The sequence below is a fragment of the Hippocampus zosterae genome, chromosome 19 (assembly GCF_025434085.1).
Source record: "Hippocampus zosterae strain Florida chromosome 19, ASM2543408v3, whole genome shotgun sequence".
Taxonomy (NCBI): Eukaryota; Metazoa; Chordata; class Actinopteri; order Syngnathiformes; family Syngnathidae; genus Hippocampus; species Hippocampus zosterae.
The window spans coordinates 2,692,381-2,714,066 of NC_067469.1; the positions used below are offsets into that span (position 1 = coordinate 2,692,381).

Here is a 21,686-nt window from a genome sequence, read left to right on the forward strand (position 1 = left end):
CGCCTGTCAGAGCCACGAGCCCGAGGAGAGGACGTCGGCTTTGAGTGACAGCTGCGTCAACCTCTCAGCGCTTGGCCACGGGGGAGCCTGACAGCCAACCGGATTAGTGGGCGGACATTAGTGGGGAATAACCGCCCCCCGCAGACCCCCACCTATCGCCCCCACCATACCAACCGCCCACCAATCCTACTCTTCCCCCCCCCCCCCCCCCCCCTAAAAACTTGAATTTTTAAGAGCTTCCCATTAAGCCTCCTGAGCACAAAAACAAGTGTTTCATCTCGAGTATTTATTGTTGGATCTAAGTAGTGTTTGAGAAGTGCATGGTGTCATATATAAACTAAAAAAAAGAGGAATAATTTAACCCTTTCATACTGTCAATGCACACATAGTATGTTATATACACTAATAAAGAGATGTCTTCGCTTCTTTTTTTTATTTTTTAGATGGTATCTATAGCACCTGCATGCTCTGGCCTGCCTCTGAGGAGTTTGAATGTTCTCCCCGTGCTTGTGTGGATCTTTCTTCGAGGCCTCTGATTTCCTCCTAAATTTCAAAAACATGCATATTAGGTTCAATGTAAGACCAACATTTGTCCTTAAGTGCATGTGTGAATGTGAAATGTTTTTTTTTTTGGTCTCTATCAGGGATGTGCAACAGGCAGCCTGCTACCACTCCTTTATACTGTACACGCATTGAGAAAGTATCATGAGAAATAAAATCTCTGAAGAGCACATATTTTGCAGGTATTTTGACCATATCTAAAGTGGCATTTTGACATACGTCTATTAGGAAGTGTGGCATATAATGACAATTTTGAACCTGAAAAAGGCAGTGGGCATGGGTCGATATTCAAACTGTGTCCCAAAAATTGACCAGGGACGAATAGCAGTTTGCTGCACGTTGCACTGCACTAAAGCATCACCATTAAAAGCATGACATGAAAAAGTCAAAATGTTGAATGTTAGTAAAAAAAAAAAAGTAACAAAATTGGAATGTTACAAGATATCCCAGTTTTATTTAAAAAAATGTTTCGTGTTGAATGATATCGCACAATTTTCAATTGAAAAAAAAGATCCCGCAATCTATTTTTTAAGATTGCTTTTCTGTTTGAATTATTAAGTCTTGAAGAGTTAGCTTGGAGAGCGGCTAAAATCCATTTGAGAGCCGCTAAACTGCCTTTCTTTCATTGATGATTGTTGTTTGACAATAAATGATTTTCTTTGAGATGACATTACAGGAGACATGTTGCTATGGCTGTTTGTTTCTTCTCATTTTTTTTCATTATAAATTTCTAGAATGACCACTCCACCCCCAACCAAAATACAGCTTTGGCATAATGCCTAAAATATATATGAAAAAAATATTCCAACTATCTTTATGAATGCCTGGTTATTATTATTATTATTATTAAGATGAGAAATAATTACCGGTACAAACGTGTTGTTTGGCTCGTTCAAAATGTTTCTGTTATTTAAGACTTGTTATCAAAAGTGAAGCAGCCCCAATTTACAGAGGTCCTCCCCTCAAAACCAAGCCTGGATTGCATCAGTTTTAGAGCGCCCTCTACCGTTTGCACTCAACCGCTTTCAAGCCTGAGAATGTGACCTAAAGGAGCAACACACATTTAGCTCACATCCCCCCTATCTGTGTCACGATGCAATTTGCAGCACATTCAAATCAACCTCTTGTTTTATAGTATCCATACTTTTATCCATATTTTGATTTTAGGACATTTGCATTGCCTTGAAAGCATGGACAGGTGAGGCGACCCATGAAGTGATGACAGATGGCGAACGGTGATTTGAGAAGGGGGGTAACTCAAGGGATTTTGCATGGGATTGAGCTCGCATATAGATTCCTAAAAAAAAAAAAAAAAGTAATCTATGCGTATACCTTTGAATTTTCCGTTTCCCTCCAAAGTAGTATGGCAACAATATTGTGGAATACCCATTATGCAGAAAAATGTATGCATACATGTTTTGAGCTATCTCAGGAATCGGCCACTTTGCCACTTGCTGTCAAACTGAAAATGACATCACCGCTGGTCAGGGCTCAGGGAACTGTTGTACTTGTCATTCCCAGTTAAAGTTTACTGAAAAACTGACACGCTACATAGGTGATGTGAGACCCCCCCCCCCCCCCCTTCCCGGACCATCCCTGCCCCAAAGCAGTGTCCCATCCCCACTGGCTGGCTGCCAGACGGTCCGATAGGCCTTTGAAGGAGGCAGCCGATAGGCTGACCTGCTGCAGCCGCTTTGACTGGAACGTTTCACACACAGCCACAAGTGCACTGGAGTGCCTTAAGTTGTGTCACACCTGGCTTTGAGTGTGGAAGGAACAATGTGGGTGTGCCTTTCATGGCTCCCACTGAAACATGTCATGGACAGATCGCTTTTCATTTATTTGCTATACGGCCATTCATCCGGTTTTGAAAGGCCCGTTTTGAAACATGCATTGGGGGATTGTTGTAGTGCACTCAAGGGAGTCCCTTCAATGCCGCGGTGGCAGCACGTACACTAATGCTAACCCTGAAAGGTATCATGGCTATACCAGCACTGTTTTTGACTGGGAGGATTGTTGGCGCCATTTGACTGTCGTTGTTGGACAGTCCCAGGGCGCTTGTGTCTTGCGCCTGTAATGGGCAGCATTTTTCACAGCCCCGCTTTGTTCAGCGGAGAGATCGGTGCTGTTGAACGGTCTGCGGCTGGATGGATGTAAGGCTTGAGGAGCCGACGATGAGAAGAAAGGAGCGTTAGCACGGAGCGGCGATGCGGATTTGGAACGGGAGTCGCGGCTTGGAGTTTGAAGCGGATTACGTGGGACAGGAGAAGTGAACTAATCTCTTTTCGTCAGTGGATGCTACAGCTTCGTGTTTGCTTTCAAAACTTAGCTTGTAGCAGACGTGTGCACATTTTCACCTCTGATCCACTGGTGAAAGGACACTTTGATCCTCTCCTCTTTCATCTAGAACTGCTTCAGACAACAAAGTGTATGCAGAAAATTGGTGAAAATTGCACGACTGCCTGTGTCCTATGTGTTGTGTTGTGTTTTTTTTTGTTATTTTGACTTCAAAATGGCGCCGCGAGAGTGGCTGCCTTTCCAGCAGCTCCCATATTTTGTTGTTCTACGTCTTCCTTTCATAACTTTGCTGCTGTGAATTGGGAATTTCTCCATTGCGAGACTAATAAAGGGTTTCTTATCTTATCTTATCCCGGTTGGTCCATCGATAGCTCACACATAGTGCGGTAAAGTCGGTGATAGGGTGGCTTCACGGCAATGACAGCCACGCTATTGTTATTACAATACTGATTCTAAAAGTGGCCATAAGTCGCAGCATGCCAAAATGCATAGTTATAATCGTAAATATTTGTAGAAAAACACTTTTACACCATGAAAAGGAAAAAAAAATATTCAATGAAAAGAAAAAAGCAATTCTGTGGTAAGTGAGCGTGCCTTCTTTTGCCGCATGATGACATATTCTCATGTCACTGCGTAAACTAGTTTGCTGCATACTGTTCATAACCTCAAAACGGCGTGTGCCAGGACCGCCTGAAATATCTTTGAGCCAGCATTCCAACGCAGCAATCTGGAGAAATCCATTTTCAGAGCAGTCATTTTGAGCAATTCGCAGTGAGCGGCAAACATCGAAAGACAAAAACGCTGATTTCCGTTTAGCTTTGTAGAGTGATGGCACACGGGCCAATGAAGCCACGTATGTTGGGGTGGATTTAAATCAATGTCCACAAACAGGATTTTTGTGTGTGTGTGTGTGTGTTTTGTTTTGTTTGTTTACCGAATGAGTCACCTTCACATTTAAGCCACCCCTGCAGAAGCCCAATAGCACGTCCCATCTTTCCAACATTGTCTGTGAACCAGGAAGTAGCCTGCAAACAAACGGGGAGTCAAGGAAACACAGAAACACAGCACAAAAATGACATTCACTTTTGCCAAGTTTGCTGTTAGAAGCGGACAGTCCGGCCATTACTGAAGTGGCAATACTGTAAACAAACAAACAAACAAACAAAAATGGAAGTACAGTACATACTTAGCTCTTTCGTTGAAGTATAACGAGACTGTGGCTTTTTTGGAGCAGTTACTTGTGCAGGTGCAAACTCTCGCTCCTCAAATGTGGCTTGCACGGCAATTGTTTTTCCCAATAAAAAATAAAAAAATCAAATTTGCAGTGATGCATTCAAGACAAATGCAGCTTGTGGTAAACTGCTACCCCAGGCAGGTTTGTCACAACCGTCGATTAGCAGCGAGCTCGCTCAACGCTAACAGTTCAAACGCGACCACAAACAATCCCAACAGACACATAATCGACAGCACTTAAAGGGTTTAACTATGAAGCAATCTGTCATCACAAAACCAATTTGAGCAAAAAAAACCCCCAAAAAATCCGTAAGCTTGTGTAACTGTTTTTTCACGAAGGACTAAACGGTGCATGTACAAAGTGAAACAGGTGATTCCTAAAAGTGCTTGTGCCTTCGATTGAATTTCTATTTGTTGAGCGATGGAGCTGCTATCTCACAACGCAGTAAAATAATGTTGCTGTTTTTTTTCGTTTTTTTTTTTTTTTTTACACATTACAGCCCAAGTGTGAATGCCTGTTTCACAGCACTCACCAAAAACATGTTCAATTCAAACATACAAAAGAAAATTCGCAACTGTAATTCTATAGCAGTAATATCTATCAAAGTGTGCTGTGCACCTACAGTTTTTCCTGTGTGTGTGTGGGGGGGGGGAGGGGGTTGCCAGCCACCACTGGGGAGGTGAAGTGGATTTCGTCTCTCATCCATTTTTCATGGCTTTCCTCTTTTCAGATCTCAGTGCGAGTGTGTATGTATACGAGAGATGGAGCCCATTCTCTTTTATCTATCTTTTGGGGACTCGCTTGGTTGTGTGTGTGTGTGTGTGTGTGTGTGTCCGAAAGGCGCTTATTCTCCCCCTGTGGGTGAATTCAAGTTTGAATAATAAATGGCCTTGAGTGGTGACCTCGGGGTTGTAGGTTTCAGCATCATTGATATATGTTTCCTGGCCAACACCACCCTTCCCTTCTTTAGTACAATAGCGTGGACGGCAAAACGGTGGTGTGAAAGAATGAAATAATAGACTGGCTTTGTTTTGTAATTTGATGTTTTTTTTTCCCCCCCCTCCTTTCCTTCCGCTTCGCTGTATTGTTATATTGTTTCTTCTGTACTTTTTATTTTGTGAGGAGATTAACGCTTGACAATAAGGGGACTCTTACGAAGGGGTTTAAAACATGATCTGTAGATAGGTCAACGGTGGCATTCAAAGCGCTTGAAAGTCAGTGTAACCGTACAATAAACAGATATAGTCTTTCAATCTCGCTCTCGACTTTTTCTCTTCATCTTTGCATCAAATTAACTAAAAAACGTTTTTTTTCGGTGTATATGGCTAGCTGCCTCATCTGTATACAGGCTTTGACAGAACATTTCTTCGAATGGTAGCGCCTTGAGTGAATAGGGAAGACGTGATAGTACCTTATTTTGACAGTTACACAACAACTCGACATGCCAACCTTCCGTTGTCTCTCTTCTTACACCGAGTTGGTACACTAACAGAAAAGTAAGCCGATTCATTTCTTTTGATTTTTAAATTATCTAAAAAATAAAATGTCAATGCAAAGGAATCTCTGCCTGGCCATAAATTTTGACAGAACTGTCCTCTACTATGTACATAACGGTAATAAAGGCAACTAAACAAAGTGAACCTGATTATTTTTGGTGTCCCGCAAGTGTCAGCTCCGGGTACCCTACACTTTTCATTGATTCAAATGTTACTTTTTTTAAAAAATCACATTTGCTCATCTGCCCACTTTGATCTGACCTAGCCTTTATTGCAAATGTATTCATTGCAATGTTTTCACAAATGAAGAACCCGGTGTGTTCTTCATTTGTGACTTGACTTGAGTTGACTGCCCTTTTCTTTTGGTTCCCATGGTTGACTGAGCTATCAAGTGTGTGGAAATGGCACTTCCGCTGAGATAAGAGGAGACATGCAGTCATTGACACACAACGGTATCTTATTCATACCCTCATGTTCTGCTCCGCTGGTGGTACTGTATGCATTTGTTTGCCGTCATGCAGAAAGCTCAGATTTCATTCAGCGTCTACCAGCCAGACAGTCAGCCAGCAAGCCTGTGTGAAATGTCGCTGTTCAAAGAGGAAGACTTTCTCAAACAAACGGGAAATGCATATTTGCATGCTATTAACTTTGCAGCCCTACCCATAGACAAACATGTTAGCCAGTTAAGCAAGTAGATGACAATAATGCCATTCAAAATATCTCGCATGATACACTGGAACGGATTTCTCACACGACATGGAGGATGACAGCAGGCACCCTTCTTGCTAGCCTTATAAACTGATCGGACATTTGGAACATGTGCAATAAATTACATTCACCGAATGGCGATGTGTGTGATATGGGGTTAAATGTCCAAATATTGGAGACGGCACACGGTGATGTCTTGAATTTGTCCTGATTTTTTAGCCTCAACGATGAGATAAGATATCAGCCATTTTGAGCGCGGATGATGTGGGTAATGAGGAAGTACAGGACTTTGCCGAACTTTCCCCGACAGTCTGAACATCACTGATAAGACCATCGACTTCCACATGTGGAGGCATGTAAACAGACGGCCCTTCAGCCCGTGCCATCAGCCCCTTCAGGTAAGGCCGCTGGTCACTCGTAAATAACCCGATAAGCCACAGCAGACGCTGAGCGCAACTTGCTTACAGAGACTGAAGCAAAACCTCAAACGGCGGGTCAGCTTTGGTCGGTTTCAAAGCAGAAACAAGTTGTCGGCGTTCACCTCCGTCCTTATCTATGACTGGACCACCAGTCCCCTCACCCGCAGCTCTTCCTCAAAGCAAGATGCTAATCCATGAGGTCGCGACCCCTCTGCAAGAGAGAAAAAAAACAGCGTTTCTGCGATTAGGTGTGGAGAGATGAAAATGTCGATTACAATGCATAAATGGATTGTATTTAATGAAGGGGGAAAAAAATGTATATGTGCTAACAAAGCGTACCCGGAAATTGAAAGCTGAAAACGTTACCGTGAGCTTGTTTGGAAGTCACAGATGTTCCTCTTCCAACCGTTGGATAATAAAATTCTTGTCAAGAGGGGGAGTGCACAGGAGATATTAACAATCTCCTGCGCAACTATAACCTCGTCCACAGGGTTTGTTTTAGCCCAGGTGTGGCCGAACTCTCATCCTCGCGGGCTACGCCTGAGTTGACCAAGGTTACAGGGCTTTTTAATGCACAAAATAATTCACATGACCGTACTAGTGAAACAGAGAAGAACACACAGACTTCCATTAAGGCCAAATATTCTTAATGAGTATAAAATTCCATGCACAGTATAATTTTAAGTATAAACGTACAGAAAGGCAAAGCATCAATATTCCGCCCACCCATCAATTTTCTGCTGTTCTTGTCCGCATATTGGTCACGGGTGACTTGGGGCCCTATCCTAGCTGTCTTTGGACTGTAGGTGGGGTCCACCCCGGACTGGTCGCCAATAGTTGCAGGCCACATATAAACAAACAACCATCCGTATAGTCTATAATTAACCACACACGCAGGGTTTTGGAATGTGAGGAAGCCAGAATATGCAAGCACGTGGACAATATGCCAACTTCGCACAGAAAGGAAAGATTTGAACACGCACACACATATATATATGTATATATATGTCATAATTTGATGACAAAGCTCAGTTCCCACGCTAGGGTGTCTCGGCCTTTCAACCAAATTGAACTGGGATTGCCTCCAGCTTTCGGCAGCTACGAATGGGCCAGGTGGTTTCCATGCATGGCATGAATTTCAAATATTGCAATCATGATGATGTACGATTACAACACGCCCGCGTGGCTCGAATACTTCTTTACTGCATGTCCTTCATGAAGATGATATTTCCAGGGGGAAAAAAAGTTTTGTTTTGTTTGTGACGGCCAACAAGAGTGACACCCCCCCCCCCCTCTCCCACAAGGCCTCATTAGCATACAGATGGGGACTGCGATGGAATTGTGTTAGCTTTTAACTGTGGAGGTGCATCTCATCTTGCTCTTAATTCCCACCCGTGAATGGGTCACGTTGACAAGAGTAATCCATCTGCCGGGCCGACGCACATGCAGATGGTCTCTGGAGGGCAGACCCATCCCTTGTGTCCTGTTACAACATCAAAGCGTCTATGCAGCCAGCCCGTTCAGGTCGTTGCTGAATTGTCGGTGTGGCGGGGCACGATCATGACAGGGATTGAGTTCATGCATTTATTATTATCAAATTGGTGGCGTTGTTAAAACCAGAAGATGTACGGCATTCCGTGCCGCCATTCTGTTTTGGAAGTGACAGAGCGAGTTGCTAAGACGGATATCAAGCGCTGTAGGAAGTCATTTTTCATAAGGTGACGCGTATGAATAGCAATTGCATCGCAGTTGAGTAGAATGACTGACTGACTGTGGAATGTCGCTATCTCAACAGTCTCACGGATGAGCGTCAAATGAATTTGCTGGCTTCTCTCTCTCAACAAAGATTTTCTTTCTCTTTCGGTTCTGATGCCGGTATAACGAAAACACACAGTCACTCAAGAGACTTGAATAGGGACACCTGTCATACGAGTTTCTGCACCGTATGACCCGCCGAAAACTACAGCCAGAGTAAAGGAGATGTTACATTCGCATCGATGATGATGTGATCGACTTTGCGCTGGCGCATGCGCGATGTTGTAAATGGTCAAGTCGCTGAACGCAAAGCGCTGCGGGTAGTTCGTTCCCGTCAAATCCTTTGACATTTCTCGTCGATCAAATCAAAGACTCGCTTGCATCAAACGCAACCGTCAGTCACATCCATCCCGCGTGAGCTCCTTCCAGCGTCTGCGACAAAGTCACTCGAGCGTGAGCGCCAACCCTGCAATCTGACTTCTGACACCAATCGGGGACCTCGAGTTGCGCAAGGAAATGGCGAGAGGGCACTTCAGCTTGCTTGAGGAAGAGAATCTTTTGAGTAAGCCAAAGGCCAAGACTAACTCGCAGATGAATGGCACACACGTGGGAAACGGACAAGAGGTCCCTCAACGGAACGCTGACTTCACTCTCAGTCCGAACGTCACAACGCCACCACGTCACGGGTTTGTAAAAGGCAAAACGACGGTGACTATTGATGAAACGATGCTTGACGTCACAGCTATTGTTGTTGAGAAATGTAAAGAAATGACAATTTCTCAGCATTATTTTGGGGCATCCAACCCATTTTTATTTCAACTTAATGCAGTTGAACCCATCACAATAAGTGCACATGCAAAATATCATATTTAAATCAACACAAGTTTGTTGGTACCAAGAATCATGTTTTAAAAGTATCATATATTAACATTTAGGGAATTAACCGAACAGATTTGGAACATGACAGAAAAACGACATCCACAAAGACCAAACACTCTTGATAAAGTGTAAAATATGTCTGCATGTCTTTGAGAAAATACTTATTTAATTTAATTTTTTTTTTAAAAAGAGCTCAATCTGCAACAACAGAAAAGAAACGCACAAAAACATCTTTTTGTTCCACTTGAAGAAAAAGAACTTGTGGTTTAAAAGAAAAAAAAAAACCAACAACTTTGCATTTCTTGTAACGAGTCTGCAGGATGAAACGTTTTCTAGCGGATTATCATCCCGTCGTATGCGTAAATCCAGCTACGAGTCTGCTCCCCCTCAAAAAAAGAAAAATAGCTGCGCTGTCGAATGAAAAAGTGAGAAAAATTTACTTTACAGTTGCTGCTCAGACGAATGAACTGCAGCACCCACGTATCAACTCCCAATTTAGCGGTACGCCACCTGTCTCACTTCACGAACACTACACGTAGCACCTACTTCCAAAAAAAAAAAAAAAAAGTAAAAAAATAAAAATGCAAAGACAAAAATAAATCCGTGAACGTTAAAGAAGCGACTACAGTGTGGCCACGGGGGACATTAAACACGGGAATCTGGTTTGATTGAATGTGATAAATTTGGAAACGTCTGCCGTGAGGCTGAAAGGTCGGATATGTCCGGCGCCTTGTCGACAGCAAACAGGCACAAGAGAGTCGCGTTCCATGCCTGAGTGACGGAGGTAGAAGTGCCTTAAAACGTGGAGCGCGTGGCCCTAGTCGCCATACGCAACAACTAATTACATAACCATCGACCTCGATTAGCATGTGCCTTTAAGAGGCGGAGTTTATGGCTTTCAGAGGGGAAAATGTCACGATCGCGCGTCAACGATGGCTGGTTGAAGACAAAAGCACGTGGTGCGAATGCTCACGGGTTTTAATGGATGAAATATGAAAAATGTGTGCGATACGTGTTTAGCGAGCGGCGGATTTTTTTTTTTTTTTTTTTTGCACACGGTGGGATCGCATCCGTCCCTCGGGGGTCCTAAAACTAAAGCTGGATGTTCAACCCTGCGTCAAGGTATGGCTCAGAGGAGAGTATCGAAAATATTGTTCGCGCAGGTCAGAAGGAACACTATGAAATCATTGCACGAGGACACCTGAAACAATACTATTGCTTACGGTTCGAGGAATGTTTTTCAAAGCATTTTCATACGGTAAATGACCTCCTCGTTTAAATGTCGATTGTCATCAGTTCTTTTGCGCTAAAAAAAAAAAAAAAAAAAAAAGGAGATCTGTCACAGTGGTGTTCTTTTTCCGAAAAACTCAATTCTCACTTTTACACCCACGTGGTATCGACTGTGCCGCTTTGAGCTTTTCCACCTTTTTCACAGATATTGAGAAGATTGAAACTTTGCTGCCAGTAAGTCTGAAATGTGATGCTAAATGCTGGCCCATCATCACAGAGAATCGGACCGAGCATTTGAACATTTGGACCTGAGCTTTTCGCAAAGCGCTGCTTCGACTCTCGAAGGATAATATTGCTCATGCATATACGTGCCAAATCGAATTCATTACCTTACACTAAAATATAGTTTGACAGTTGACATCCGCCCCAAAACATCAACTTTTAGGATTGCAACGTAAGCCAAAAGAGATTTGACAACCAATAAAAATATTTATTTATATATATATTTTTCTCAACGATAAAACCAAAAGTGGTTGAGAGCTTGTTGTTTGAGCCGTTAGGTCTGCGAGTGTCTTCCGGTCAGTCGGGCAGGCATATAAAATCAGTGATATGAAGCCATTTTGGATAAGCGGTGCCGTACATTGGAAAACGAAAAACAGTAACATGAGAAAAGTGCAAGAGAGCACTTTCTTTGAGGAAAATGTTTGGACATCACATACGGGTCCGAGAGGGCAAAATGTTAAAATACGGTACACGATGGCAGATGGCACAAAAAAAAAGGCGGGGGTGAGGGGTCGGGAGGGGGGGGGGGGGGTGATGACGTGAGAAAGTGAGTGACTGCGCTGGGCCGGCGATTGACATAAACGTTAACGCTAGTTACACGTTGGTGGAGATCTTGTACTTGGGAGACATATTGTTATGGAACCATATGAAGCTAAAGATGACGCCCATGGTTTTGGGAATGCGCTCGTTGTAGGCAAAGGTCATGGCTTCGTGCAACGGAACTTTGACCACCTCAATGAGCTCGCCCTCCCGAGGCTCACCTCCGCCCGCGCTCACGCAATTGTCGTCGGATACCTCGGCATAAAACATGGTCTGCTTGGACCCTGTGACTCCCACGCCGGACCTGGAGACAAAAGAGGGTGCCATAAACGCGTGCTGCTACTTGACAAATAAGCGGTACACAATCCTAAAAATAATTTAATTCGCAAGTTAATATGGAAAAAAAAAACAACGACGACCCCGCTGTTTGTTTGTTTTCGATGGTCATGAGTGGACCGATCGAAACCGATGATGCGATGCACCCCCTGCTGTGCTGTTTACATTTTACGTGAGTGCAATTTCGTTTTGGAGCCCGATAAGCGCAGGAAGAAATCAAATATTAGATGGACCACATTTGCTGGAACTGCTCGTGTGTATGCCGCGAGAAATTGTGATTTTTATGGATTGTCTCTTCTTTCAAATGGCAATATGTACACGCGTGTACGATTGCAAGCATCGAGGGAAACAATAATAATAATAATAATAATAATAATACATTTTATTTATAAGCGCCTTTCAAGACACCCAAGGACACTTTACAATAAGAAAAAACAATTGACCTTGATGCAGGTACCAATCTGCAAGAAAAAAAAACAAGCCCCCCCACCGCCCCAGAAAAAGCCAGGGCATTGTGAAAAGGATAGATTAGAGATCAATGTCGCTATCTGATGTATCAGATATCGTGTAACATTTGCTTACCCCAAATAACATCCTGTGCAGCGTGAGACCTGTCATTTCACTCTTTCCTTATTTAGAAAGCTCGACAAAGGCCGTTTAGCCGCCAGGCGGAATCATCGCAGCGGGCCGCGACCCGAGCATTCAGCTTCGCCGCGCAGCGCAGCGCACTTCTGTCAAAAGCACCCTCATCTGGGTCATGAGGGTTAAGGCGATAGCAATCTATTAAATGCGAGAGGCCCACACGTAATATCGACCATAGACGACACCAACAAAGCTGGAGGAGGCGCCCGAGTCATATCAAAAGAAGAGTTATGAGAGCCGCCAGTCACGGGCTGCGCAGGTGCGGCTGGGCTAACGTGGGATTGTTTTTGGTCTGGTCTGCAGCCCTCTAAATACGTTTAAAAAGACGGACGGCTCCCCTGATGCGTCCTTCCACCTCGCTTGCGTGACCCGAAGAAAATCGGTCGTCGGCGGTGAACGAAAAGCGACGTTTGGTTTGACAGAGGCGCTTTATTTTGAAGGGCACGTCAATGCACTTGCTGCACTCTCGCCGTAATTTGTAGGTCCTCGGGTTTCCTCCCACATTCTAACAACATTGATGTTCGGATAGTTCAACGGCATAGGCGTCAATTACAGCGTGAATAATTATCTTAAGTATGAAAGGTGCTACACGCTCAAAGCTTTGATTTAAATCAATGACTGACAAGATAAAAGGCACGCATAAATATGCATATAGAACGGGTGTGCAGAAATAGAATGCACGCGGTGCCGGTGCTTGTCGGTCGACACAACACAGTTATTTGTACGCTCACCTGTAAGAAGTAATCCGCTTGAGTTTGGAAGCCGGTACGTCATAGCCGCATTCCTCCAGCACTTCCTGTCTGGCGATCTCTTCCAAGGAGAGGTCGGGTTTGTCCACCAGCCCGGCGCACAGCTCGTACGTGATGCCCGTGGCCGCCGGAGGCCACGCGGATGAGCTCCCCCCCTCCGCGTCAGCCCGCTCTTCCCGACTCTCCGAGCCTGAGGCGACCGCTTCGCTGGCCCCATCCTCCGTTTTTTCGGCGGGCTGACATGGCTGCGTTTTGGTCCGTTCCCACTCGCTCATGTATACAGCTGGAGGGCCGACACTCATTTTAGTCTGCGAGTTTCATTCGGCCATATTGATCAAATCGAGCAATGTAAACATTATTCTTGTGGAGGCAATTGACAAGGTTGTACAAAAATAATGAAGCCTCAAATGTGAGGTCAAGATTCAGATTAAGGGTACTACGTCGTCATTATTCTCGGAGCGGAAAAACGTATCAATACCCAGACTTCCTTGCATTTAAAAGTGCAGTGCGAAAAGGCCTCTGGTATTGTGTCACAAAAGAGGTGGGCCTCTTGCGCTGCATTTGAGCATTGTGGCTCCAATCCACATCAATAAACAGGATTTGTAAGTGTACTACATTTTCAGTGAAAGTGCTTTAACAATCAAAATCTCACACGGCGAAAGGTGGAACATAAATAAGCCACACCCCAGGGTACCAGCAGACAATGTTTTGTGTGCTTTGAAGCCGGTGGGCGGATGAAACATACCTGGACGGAACTGCTTGACAAGAACAAAACAGTGGGAGGTGGTGTTGAATATCAGCACGGACACGCTGAGGATAAAAGGGGGAAAAGATAAAAAGCTCTTAGGCAAATGTATATAAGAAAGCAATAAGTACATGACAAATAGTCGATACGACGACTGTCGTCAAGAGTAACAGATTTGAAAGTCAGTCCCGTGTGATTAATGCAAATCAACAACGATGAACGTAGGTTAGCAGACGCGTTGAGCATTCACCTTCCGCAATTAAAATTGCCAAAATTGATTATCACCAGAGATGTTTATCGAGGATCGCCGTGGCAACGGCAGACACTTTTCTCTCTAATACGAAGCAGTGCAGAATGATGAGGCTATTTTATGAGGGGAAATAATGCGACGCTGATTTGCCGAGCCATGCATGCGGATGATCGCCCCTTTTCACCGAATGGCTCAGCGTGCACGTTTAGTCATGAATTCATGTTGCACAATATGCAAACGAAACCAACATGCAGTACGTTTGTTGTGTTCCAAGAAGCATGCTTCTCGTCCCTTTCTACTTTGTTTTATTTTCAATGAGCGCGTAGTCGTAAGGCGGCATTTAACAACTCTCCTTTTTCATCGGCTACGTTCTTCTTCGGATTCTCTCTCGACTACCCAAGACTCTCCTCTCATTAGTGCTCCCTAGTGGTGGAATTTATACAACACAATAGTATGGTACACTTAAAGAATTCTCAGCATATTGAGAAATACATTTTGACTTGGTCAATTTATAAGTGGCTTGCCTGCTAAAAAAAAGTCTGTGCACACCTGCTAACAACAACAACAAAAACTTAAACACTACTGAGCTAGTTGCCCATGAACTCAAGAGAAGAGTAAAAAAAAAAAACAAAGAGACCGACAAGTACCGGGAACTTCTGCAAGAGTTGAGAAAGGGGAGGGGAAAAAAAGGGTTGTTTCAAAATATAATGGCAGCAGAGCAAGGGGAATAGGTACAATTATGCAGCAACAGATTGGAGGCGAGAAAATGGGGTATGCATATGCAGGCCTGAGGCACGGAAGCTGTCCCTTGAGGGCAGGCGGTCTTTTTGAAGTGTTTCTACACCATTTACATCTTCTGCAGCTTCCCACGGACAAAACGCTTATACCGAGCCGCTCGGGGCTTTGCATGCATCGTTAAACGAGCGAGCGTTTCAAAAGGGGCTCGAAAGCAGACAGTCGGGATATGAGGGGGGGGGACGTGAAGAGCAGGTCGAAGGTGAAAAGCGCTGATGTTGGCAAGTACCAAAACAGCCGGCGCATGTCGTTTCCTCTGATGCAAAATAAGAGAAGCGTTTAAAGTTGACGGCGCGACTGGCGCAATGTTATTCAAGGAGTTGCGGTTACGCGCGACGGATGTGTTCTAACCTCGCGTTTTTTTTATTTTTATTTTTTTCTGTTTTCAAAGCTGGTTTCTTGGAAAGCGCCAGTCTGCCACCGCAAAACACAAAGGTGTCAAAATAACAAGACAATGGGACTTCTACCCACCAAGCGCACACATGTTTTTGTGGCGCTGGCGGATGATGATCATCGCATCCCTCAGGACATTCTGTGGTCATTGCAGTCATGGTAATTAAGGTGGGTGGGGTTTTTTTTTTCCTTTTCCCCCAAAATGGTCTCAAAACAGAAGCTAGAGCGTTAAGACTCGTGTAGACATAACTGTTGAGGGGAAACTGCTAAGCCCACTTGAACAGAAATCCAAAACAAATTTTGGCCCATTCATGACGCGTCAAAACGGGAAATCGTGTTTTGGCAGCGTTTGCACCTCGAGACAAGTTGCCTATTTCTTGTGTCCGTCTCGGCGGGACTATTTCTCACGTGGCCCTCGGTTCGGGGTCGGGAGAAGAGGAAAAGAGGCTTAAATGACCCGAGACGCAGACAAAACGCGGCAGGGAGCGGGATTTTTCGCTGACAGGGCACCCTGTGACGCCTTCCACATTTATAACCAGTGACGAGACCCCTGAGCCGAACACAAACTCACACATCGACACTTGTACCACTCGAGTGAACGTGCGCAATTGGTGCGGAAAGGGTTTGCTTGATTTACCTGTCGTGGGTTCGCATGAAGTCCCAGGACTTTTTTGTGCCATTCTGTGAAGAAATCAGATGGAAGCAGACAGCGTGAGCAAACGCAATCACAATAAGCCGATTGACATGTTTCGACGCCGGGGTAAAAGCGGAAGGGTGACGCACATCCGTAATGATCCCTTTGATGCGCGGGCCCTTGAATTCAAGGATGTCAAATCATCTTTGATTTATTGAGTCTGGCTTGCCGCCAAAAGCAAACGCATTCTTTGAACCCGATGCCGACTTGTAAAACGACGCGAGCCCGACGTGCATCTTGAAACCCCGGCTATTTGCAGCCCCTCGGATCAAATATCCCGGGGAAACTAATCGGACTCTCCGCTTTGAAACGGGACGATAAATGGACAGAGAATAGATGGAACTTGAAAGACGAGTGAAAGGTTGCGGCGATATGTTTGCGTCGTACGATGGTGAACCGGATTTGACAGATGATCGGAGGCGTTATCAAATACATCTCGTGGTCGGAGATTATTCAAGATTGAATGAGGCACTTGAAAGAGACGTTGGTCGGCACCGACAACCAACCGCCGATGTCAGAAGGTCACGATCAACTGATTGGGGGGGGAGGGGGGTGGTGGGGGGACATGACCTTCAAGCATTGTCTCCCAAAAGAAAAGATGGGCGTCGACGCGGCGGATTAGCTTTCAGGGAGGGAATCCTGATGAGTCAATGTTCAAACATGCCCCATTGTCGTCGGGCTTGCATGGCGGAGGGTGGAAATAGCTGTTTATGTGCCCGGCGGTCATGTTGTCACATCAACAGGATGTGCGGCATGACACGCCATTAGATGTGCAATTAAAGAGCGGCGGAAAAGAGAGCAAGCGTTCACAGTGTGGGAAGCGGCTGACGGCGTCTCGCGTGTTTCGCGTCGCCGAAAAGAGTCGAGGAATGTGCTTTGCGTTCTGAGGAAGTGAGCGCGTTTCGTCTCAGACTGGCGAGGAGGCTGACGTGAGACATACCCGTGTCTTATTTTAGCACGTGGGATTTGTACCGCGGTCGGCGGGGCGGTTTTGCAGCCCAAGCGGCGGTCGCGCCGAGGGACAGAAGTGGCGTTTGTGTGACCTGCATATGACATCACACAGAGACACGGTTTCATTAAGGTGCTCATCATAAATATGCGGTGGCTCTAAACACACGCCGCCGCCGCCGATACATTTATGACACACGCGGGGGCTTGTTTGGTACTGACTTTAACCAAAGAAAATGGCTGAACAGAATTGGCAGTGGAGACAGGTAGATTTTCTCATCGGTTGAAGACGCCGAGTGCGCCATGTTTGACCTTATCAGTTCAAATCTACTCATGTGCCAACAATTGTCTTACATACTATAACTCCCCGGTTGAGGCCAAGCTAGCCGCACCCCACGCAGTTGCAAAACAAGCAGAGATTTGTGAAGCCTGTTGAGTCCTGCCAGTTTGCCACCCACACAGAAACACCGGCATTTTTTTTTAACCTGTCAGCCAGAAAGTTTTTCTCGGTGTCCACAGTCAAATGAAAGGGAAGGCTCTAAAGTGTCGGCAAACACGTAGAGCTTATTCGACGAAACTCAACGTGCACGAAAAGTGAGAATGTGGACAAGCCATGCAATGAATTTGATTATCGCAAGAGTCTAGCGAAGTGCACGTGGGTCCTCTTCTTTCATCACAGGATAGGATGAACCAGCTTTCACTTTTCCATAGCCATACAGAAACAAACCAAACGTGTACAACTTTCGAGAAATGAGGTGGGAGGGGGGGTGGGGGGGGGGGTCAGAGAAAGGCCAGCTCAATCATACCGGAAGATCGATTTGACCACAATTGGGATCCGAAAAGGATGATCCTCAGTTGCGGCCATTCTCTTTCAAGGATCCTGTCGGCACTCCCAGATGGTGGGCTTCACCTCATTACTGGGCCCTCTTGCTGAGAGGAAGGGCTGGGAGGGGGGGGGGGGGGGGGCAGGTGCAGAACCGTGTTTAACGTGCAATGGTGGATTACTACATGGTGATTAGCCGACGGACAGTGAGTGGGACATGGATGGGGGGGGGGGGGGGGGGGCTAAGAGAAGCCAGAGGTCCTTGAAACGAATGTGGTCTCTCTGGCTTTGGGCATCAAACAAGATAGACTCCTGTTTGAATGTCCATTGGAGAGCGTGGTGCGTAGCGTCTTGATCTTTGAGGTGCTTAACGTGCGATGACCAGCACAGGCACCTCCTGCGCTCAGGCCACTCAACACTACAAAGCTGGCAGCTGCTGCAGAAAAGTGAGGAGGCAAAAAAAAAAAATCAACTCGTCCTCCAATTCAATAGCACTCTTTGATTCCTAACATATGCTCTCCCGTTGTTTTTTTTTTTTGGGGGGGGGGGGGGAATTTCACCTCAGTAGAGATCTTTACAGCAAGCCTCTCATGCGCATTTTACAGCTGCTCCGCTAATGATCGGCGGTAGAAAAAGGAACAAAAGATAATTCTGCAAAATGAAAGATAAGCTCATTGAGTCTTTACGTGCTATGTTTGTAGGCTCTGCAAAAAAATATACAGTGTGTGTAATTTATTTTTTCAAACGCACTAATAAAGCCAGTTCATTCTGTTGCGTGTCTATTGTGGTCTCTTGTGGAAAAAAAAAACGTGACCACGGAACTGGAAAGGGAACAAAGCGTCACAGTACATCACAGTTAAGCGTAAGTAAACAACATAGCCACTTTTTTTATTGATCTATTCAAGATTTATGATACAGCAGTTGACTTTTTTTTATAGACTTCCTTAAAACGCTCGCTCTCTCGGTCACACAGCTCAGCGCAAGATGTGTTTCACTTGACTTTTATATTCAGTTAACAGATGTACAGTGTGTGGTGCTCCAGGCTGCTCCTATTGGTCACGTTTTGCCCCCTAAAAGATGAAACAATGCAAGTACATTTTTCATCCGCTTGCACAAGCGAAGCCTGTAATGGGTCAAAAGGTCAAGATGGATTCATACTCACGCAAAGCATGATTATTTCATATTTTTTACAACCTTTACTCTTTTTTTTCTTGAATGCCCTTGATTTTTTTTAAGATATCCCAGTAGATGGAAATTACTTGTGCTGTTTAAGTTGAATATGATCAATAAAAATTCAAGGGAAACAATGCGTTTTTTCCGATTAGAATGGGTGCATTCAGTGAAGGACGAAGAGGGGCGGGGTGCGCACAGGCTGTAAGCTACCGACGATGAATAATTCAAATCATTATCATGAATAAATGAAGGTAATTAGCTTGCATGAAGTAGCAACTTGTGATTCAACACTCACATGAGGCAACAACGGCGAGTGTGTCCTTTCCCCTCCGCCCCAGGGTCAACAGGGACGGTTACCGACTTTGATAGGTAACCAAACATCAACAACAACAAATAACTATCAAGAGAAGCACTTATTAGGGCTCCGACGATTAGTGTCTTTGAGCGTGTGGATATATATACACGATTGGGAGGTTGCGGTTTTTGGGGAAGATGTGTAACTGAAAAGCTTTTGTGGGGACTCCCTGAACAGCCCATCCTGATCCGGCCAAGAGTTGCGCAGGATAAAAGAGAGGCAAGAACAGTCACCATCATCATCTCTTTTTGTTGCCCATCTGCCGTATTAGCTGTTCCACCATTGTCTTGATAAGCTTAAAGCCACCCCACCCCACCCGCCTGTCACAGGTGTGAACCCCAAATGGTGAAAAGAAACGTGCTAACCATAAGCACCATGGTAACCGAGCTTGAGGGCACGTTCCCCAAGAGCTGCTTCAAGTGATATGGGAACAGGTCATAGTTTTGGTGACTTCAGAACATAAACTGCGACAAAGAAATATAGAAAGTGAACACACCGCTGTTAAAATATCTGAATTTGTATTTTAAAAAACATTCACAAACAGGAAATTATTTATTTAAAAAAATAATGCCAAATAAAACATGGAACCGATAACCTGAGAATTTTTTTTAAGTGTAAGACGGTTGATAGGCTTTACATTCATTTTAGTATCTATTAAGTGTCTCTTAAGTGTACACCCCTTGTATGTATTTCAACTGAATGTCCAACACGATCCATTTGAAGATGCTGCTCAACATTGATAGAAAATACACAAATTGTGAATGGTCAAATGGAACTATGAAAAACAAAATGTGAAAAAGGAGGTTCTGGATGTGATGTATTGTATTACTCGATGATGGCAATAATAAATAGATTATTTTGGGGGATTTTGTATACTATAAAAAAAACAGGATTGATGTGTAGGAAGACCCAAACAAAATAAAACTGAGGAATCTTTTAACGTTGCTTCCTTAGGTCTAAGCTAAATTGATTGACATCTTAAAGACAAACATTTGTGACTACCTTTACTCATCTTTCAAGACGATATCATGTGGTGTTGCAGAGGATTTTTTTTTTTTTACAACGAAACAGAACACTTTTTCTGTGATGCTCTTGCTCTCAACAAGTCTCAGCTGGGTTGTTAGTCGCAGAATCATGACATCAAACAATGCAAATTGTGTTAATGGGCATGCATACATATGATCATTTAAACCATATGCTCGAACAGCACTTGTAACTGCTGCAGCAGGCTAACGTTAGCATGCAAGGCTAGAGCTGTACATTCGCTGCCAGGTTTGACAACAACAAAAGAAAGAAATGTAAAATCCGACTCGACTGTAAAATCGAGGACACAATAGACTCGTGTCCTAGTCCATAGATTAGGACGTGACTATTAACGATTGCTGTCAGCGACTGTTTGAGGTCAGCGTAGTCTTCATGTTGTGCTAGCTTCCCAAAGTGAATCGAAGGGGGGTTGGGCTAACCCGCAGCATCCAGCCTTGACAACCGCGTCGAGACAGCTTACCTGGTTGTAGTGCACCCTGAACGGCTTCAGGTAATCGGACTCTGTGCAAGGAACGACTTCAATGTTGTTGATCTCGTCCATAGTTGGGCGCGCGGCGATGCTGGTTTGTCACCGCAAACACACGGAGAGTAAAGGAATCCTACGGAAGCCTGGAGAGGGCAACACACCCACACACAACTGTCATCCGGGGACGACAGGAATCCATCCAGGGCGAAGACTACAATATTAGAAATTAATCTGTAAAAAAATATATATATATATTTAAAATCTGTGGTTAAAAAAAGCATGATAGTGATTTAAAATGCATGTGTTCACATGTTCAATCGTACAATCAATCGAAATCAACATTTTAATTAAGAGGCCGTAGAAGCCCTTTTCTGACCCCGACCCTACATCTGTGTGTGGGTTAGGATGATGTCATCCCCACGTATTAATAAAAGTTGTATAATGGAAAGCTATCTGTAGACACCCAATCTCAATTGAATGAACTTCCTTCGTCAAATGAGCCTCCCAACACACAAGGGCAGGACGTAACACATTTGTGAGCTGATTTACATCAAAATAAATATAGGCCAAGACGAAACAATGAGTGCACCCGTAAGAGGAACACGGCGTCTCTCCTCTGGGCAAGTCCAATTTATACTGCCTGATCCGGCCAAGCTGCTGGGCACGATAAGAAGGGGAGGCCTGTTGAGTGAAGGTATTGTACTAAACTCATGTTGCAGTGGCACACTCATAAAAGTGGAATAAATAAAACATATACTAGTGATGTGAATGAATGCCAAACTGGTTACTTTGCCAAATGGACAGGACTCCAAATGTATAAGCTTTCCATCACTGAAGTCGCGAAGAAGAAGAAAAAGAGGAAGAGGAGGAG

The 21,686-nt window shown here is 44.5% G+C and overlaps 1 protein-coding gene across 1 annotated transcript; it reads right to left on the reverse strand.

Moving 5' to 3' along the window:
- Positions 1-11,085: 11,085 nt before the first annotated feature.
- nudt14 (nudix (nucleoside diphosphate linked moiety X)-type motif 14) lies at positions 11,086-20,993 on the reverse strand. Its single transcript, XM_052052090.1, has 5 exons — positions 20,810-20,993; positions 15,950-15,993; positions 13,875-13,939; positions 13,112-13,412; positions 11,086-11,706 (listed from the first exon to the last, which is right to left on the reverse strand). Exons 1-5 carry the CDS (start codon positions 20,888-20,890, stop codon positions 11,457-11,459), a joined length of 741 nt encoding a protein of 246 aa, XP_051908050.1. The 5' UTR covers positions 20,891-20,993; the 3' UTR covers positions 11,086-11,456.
- Between the last annotated feature and the right edge of the window lie 693 nt (positions 20,994-21,686).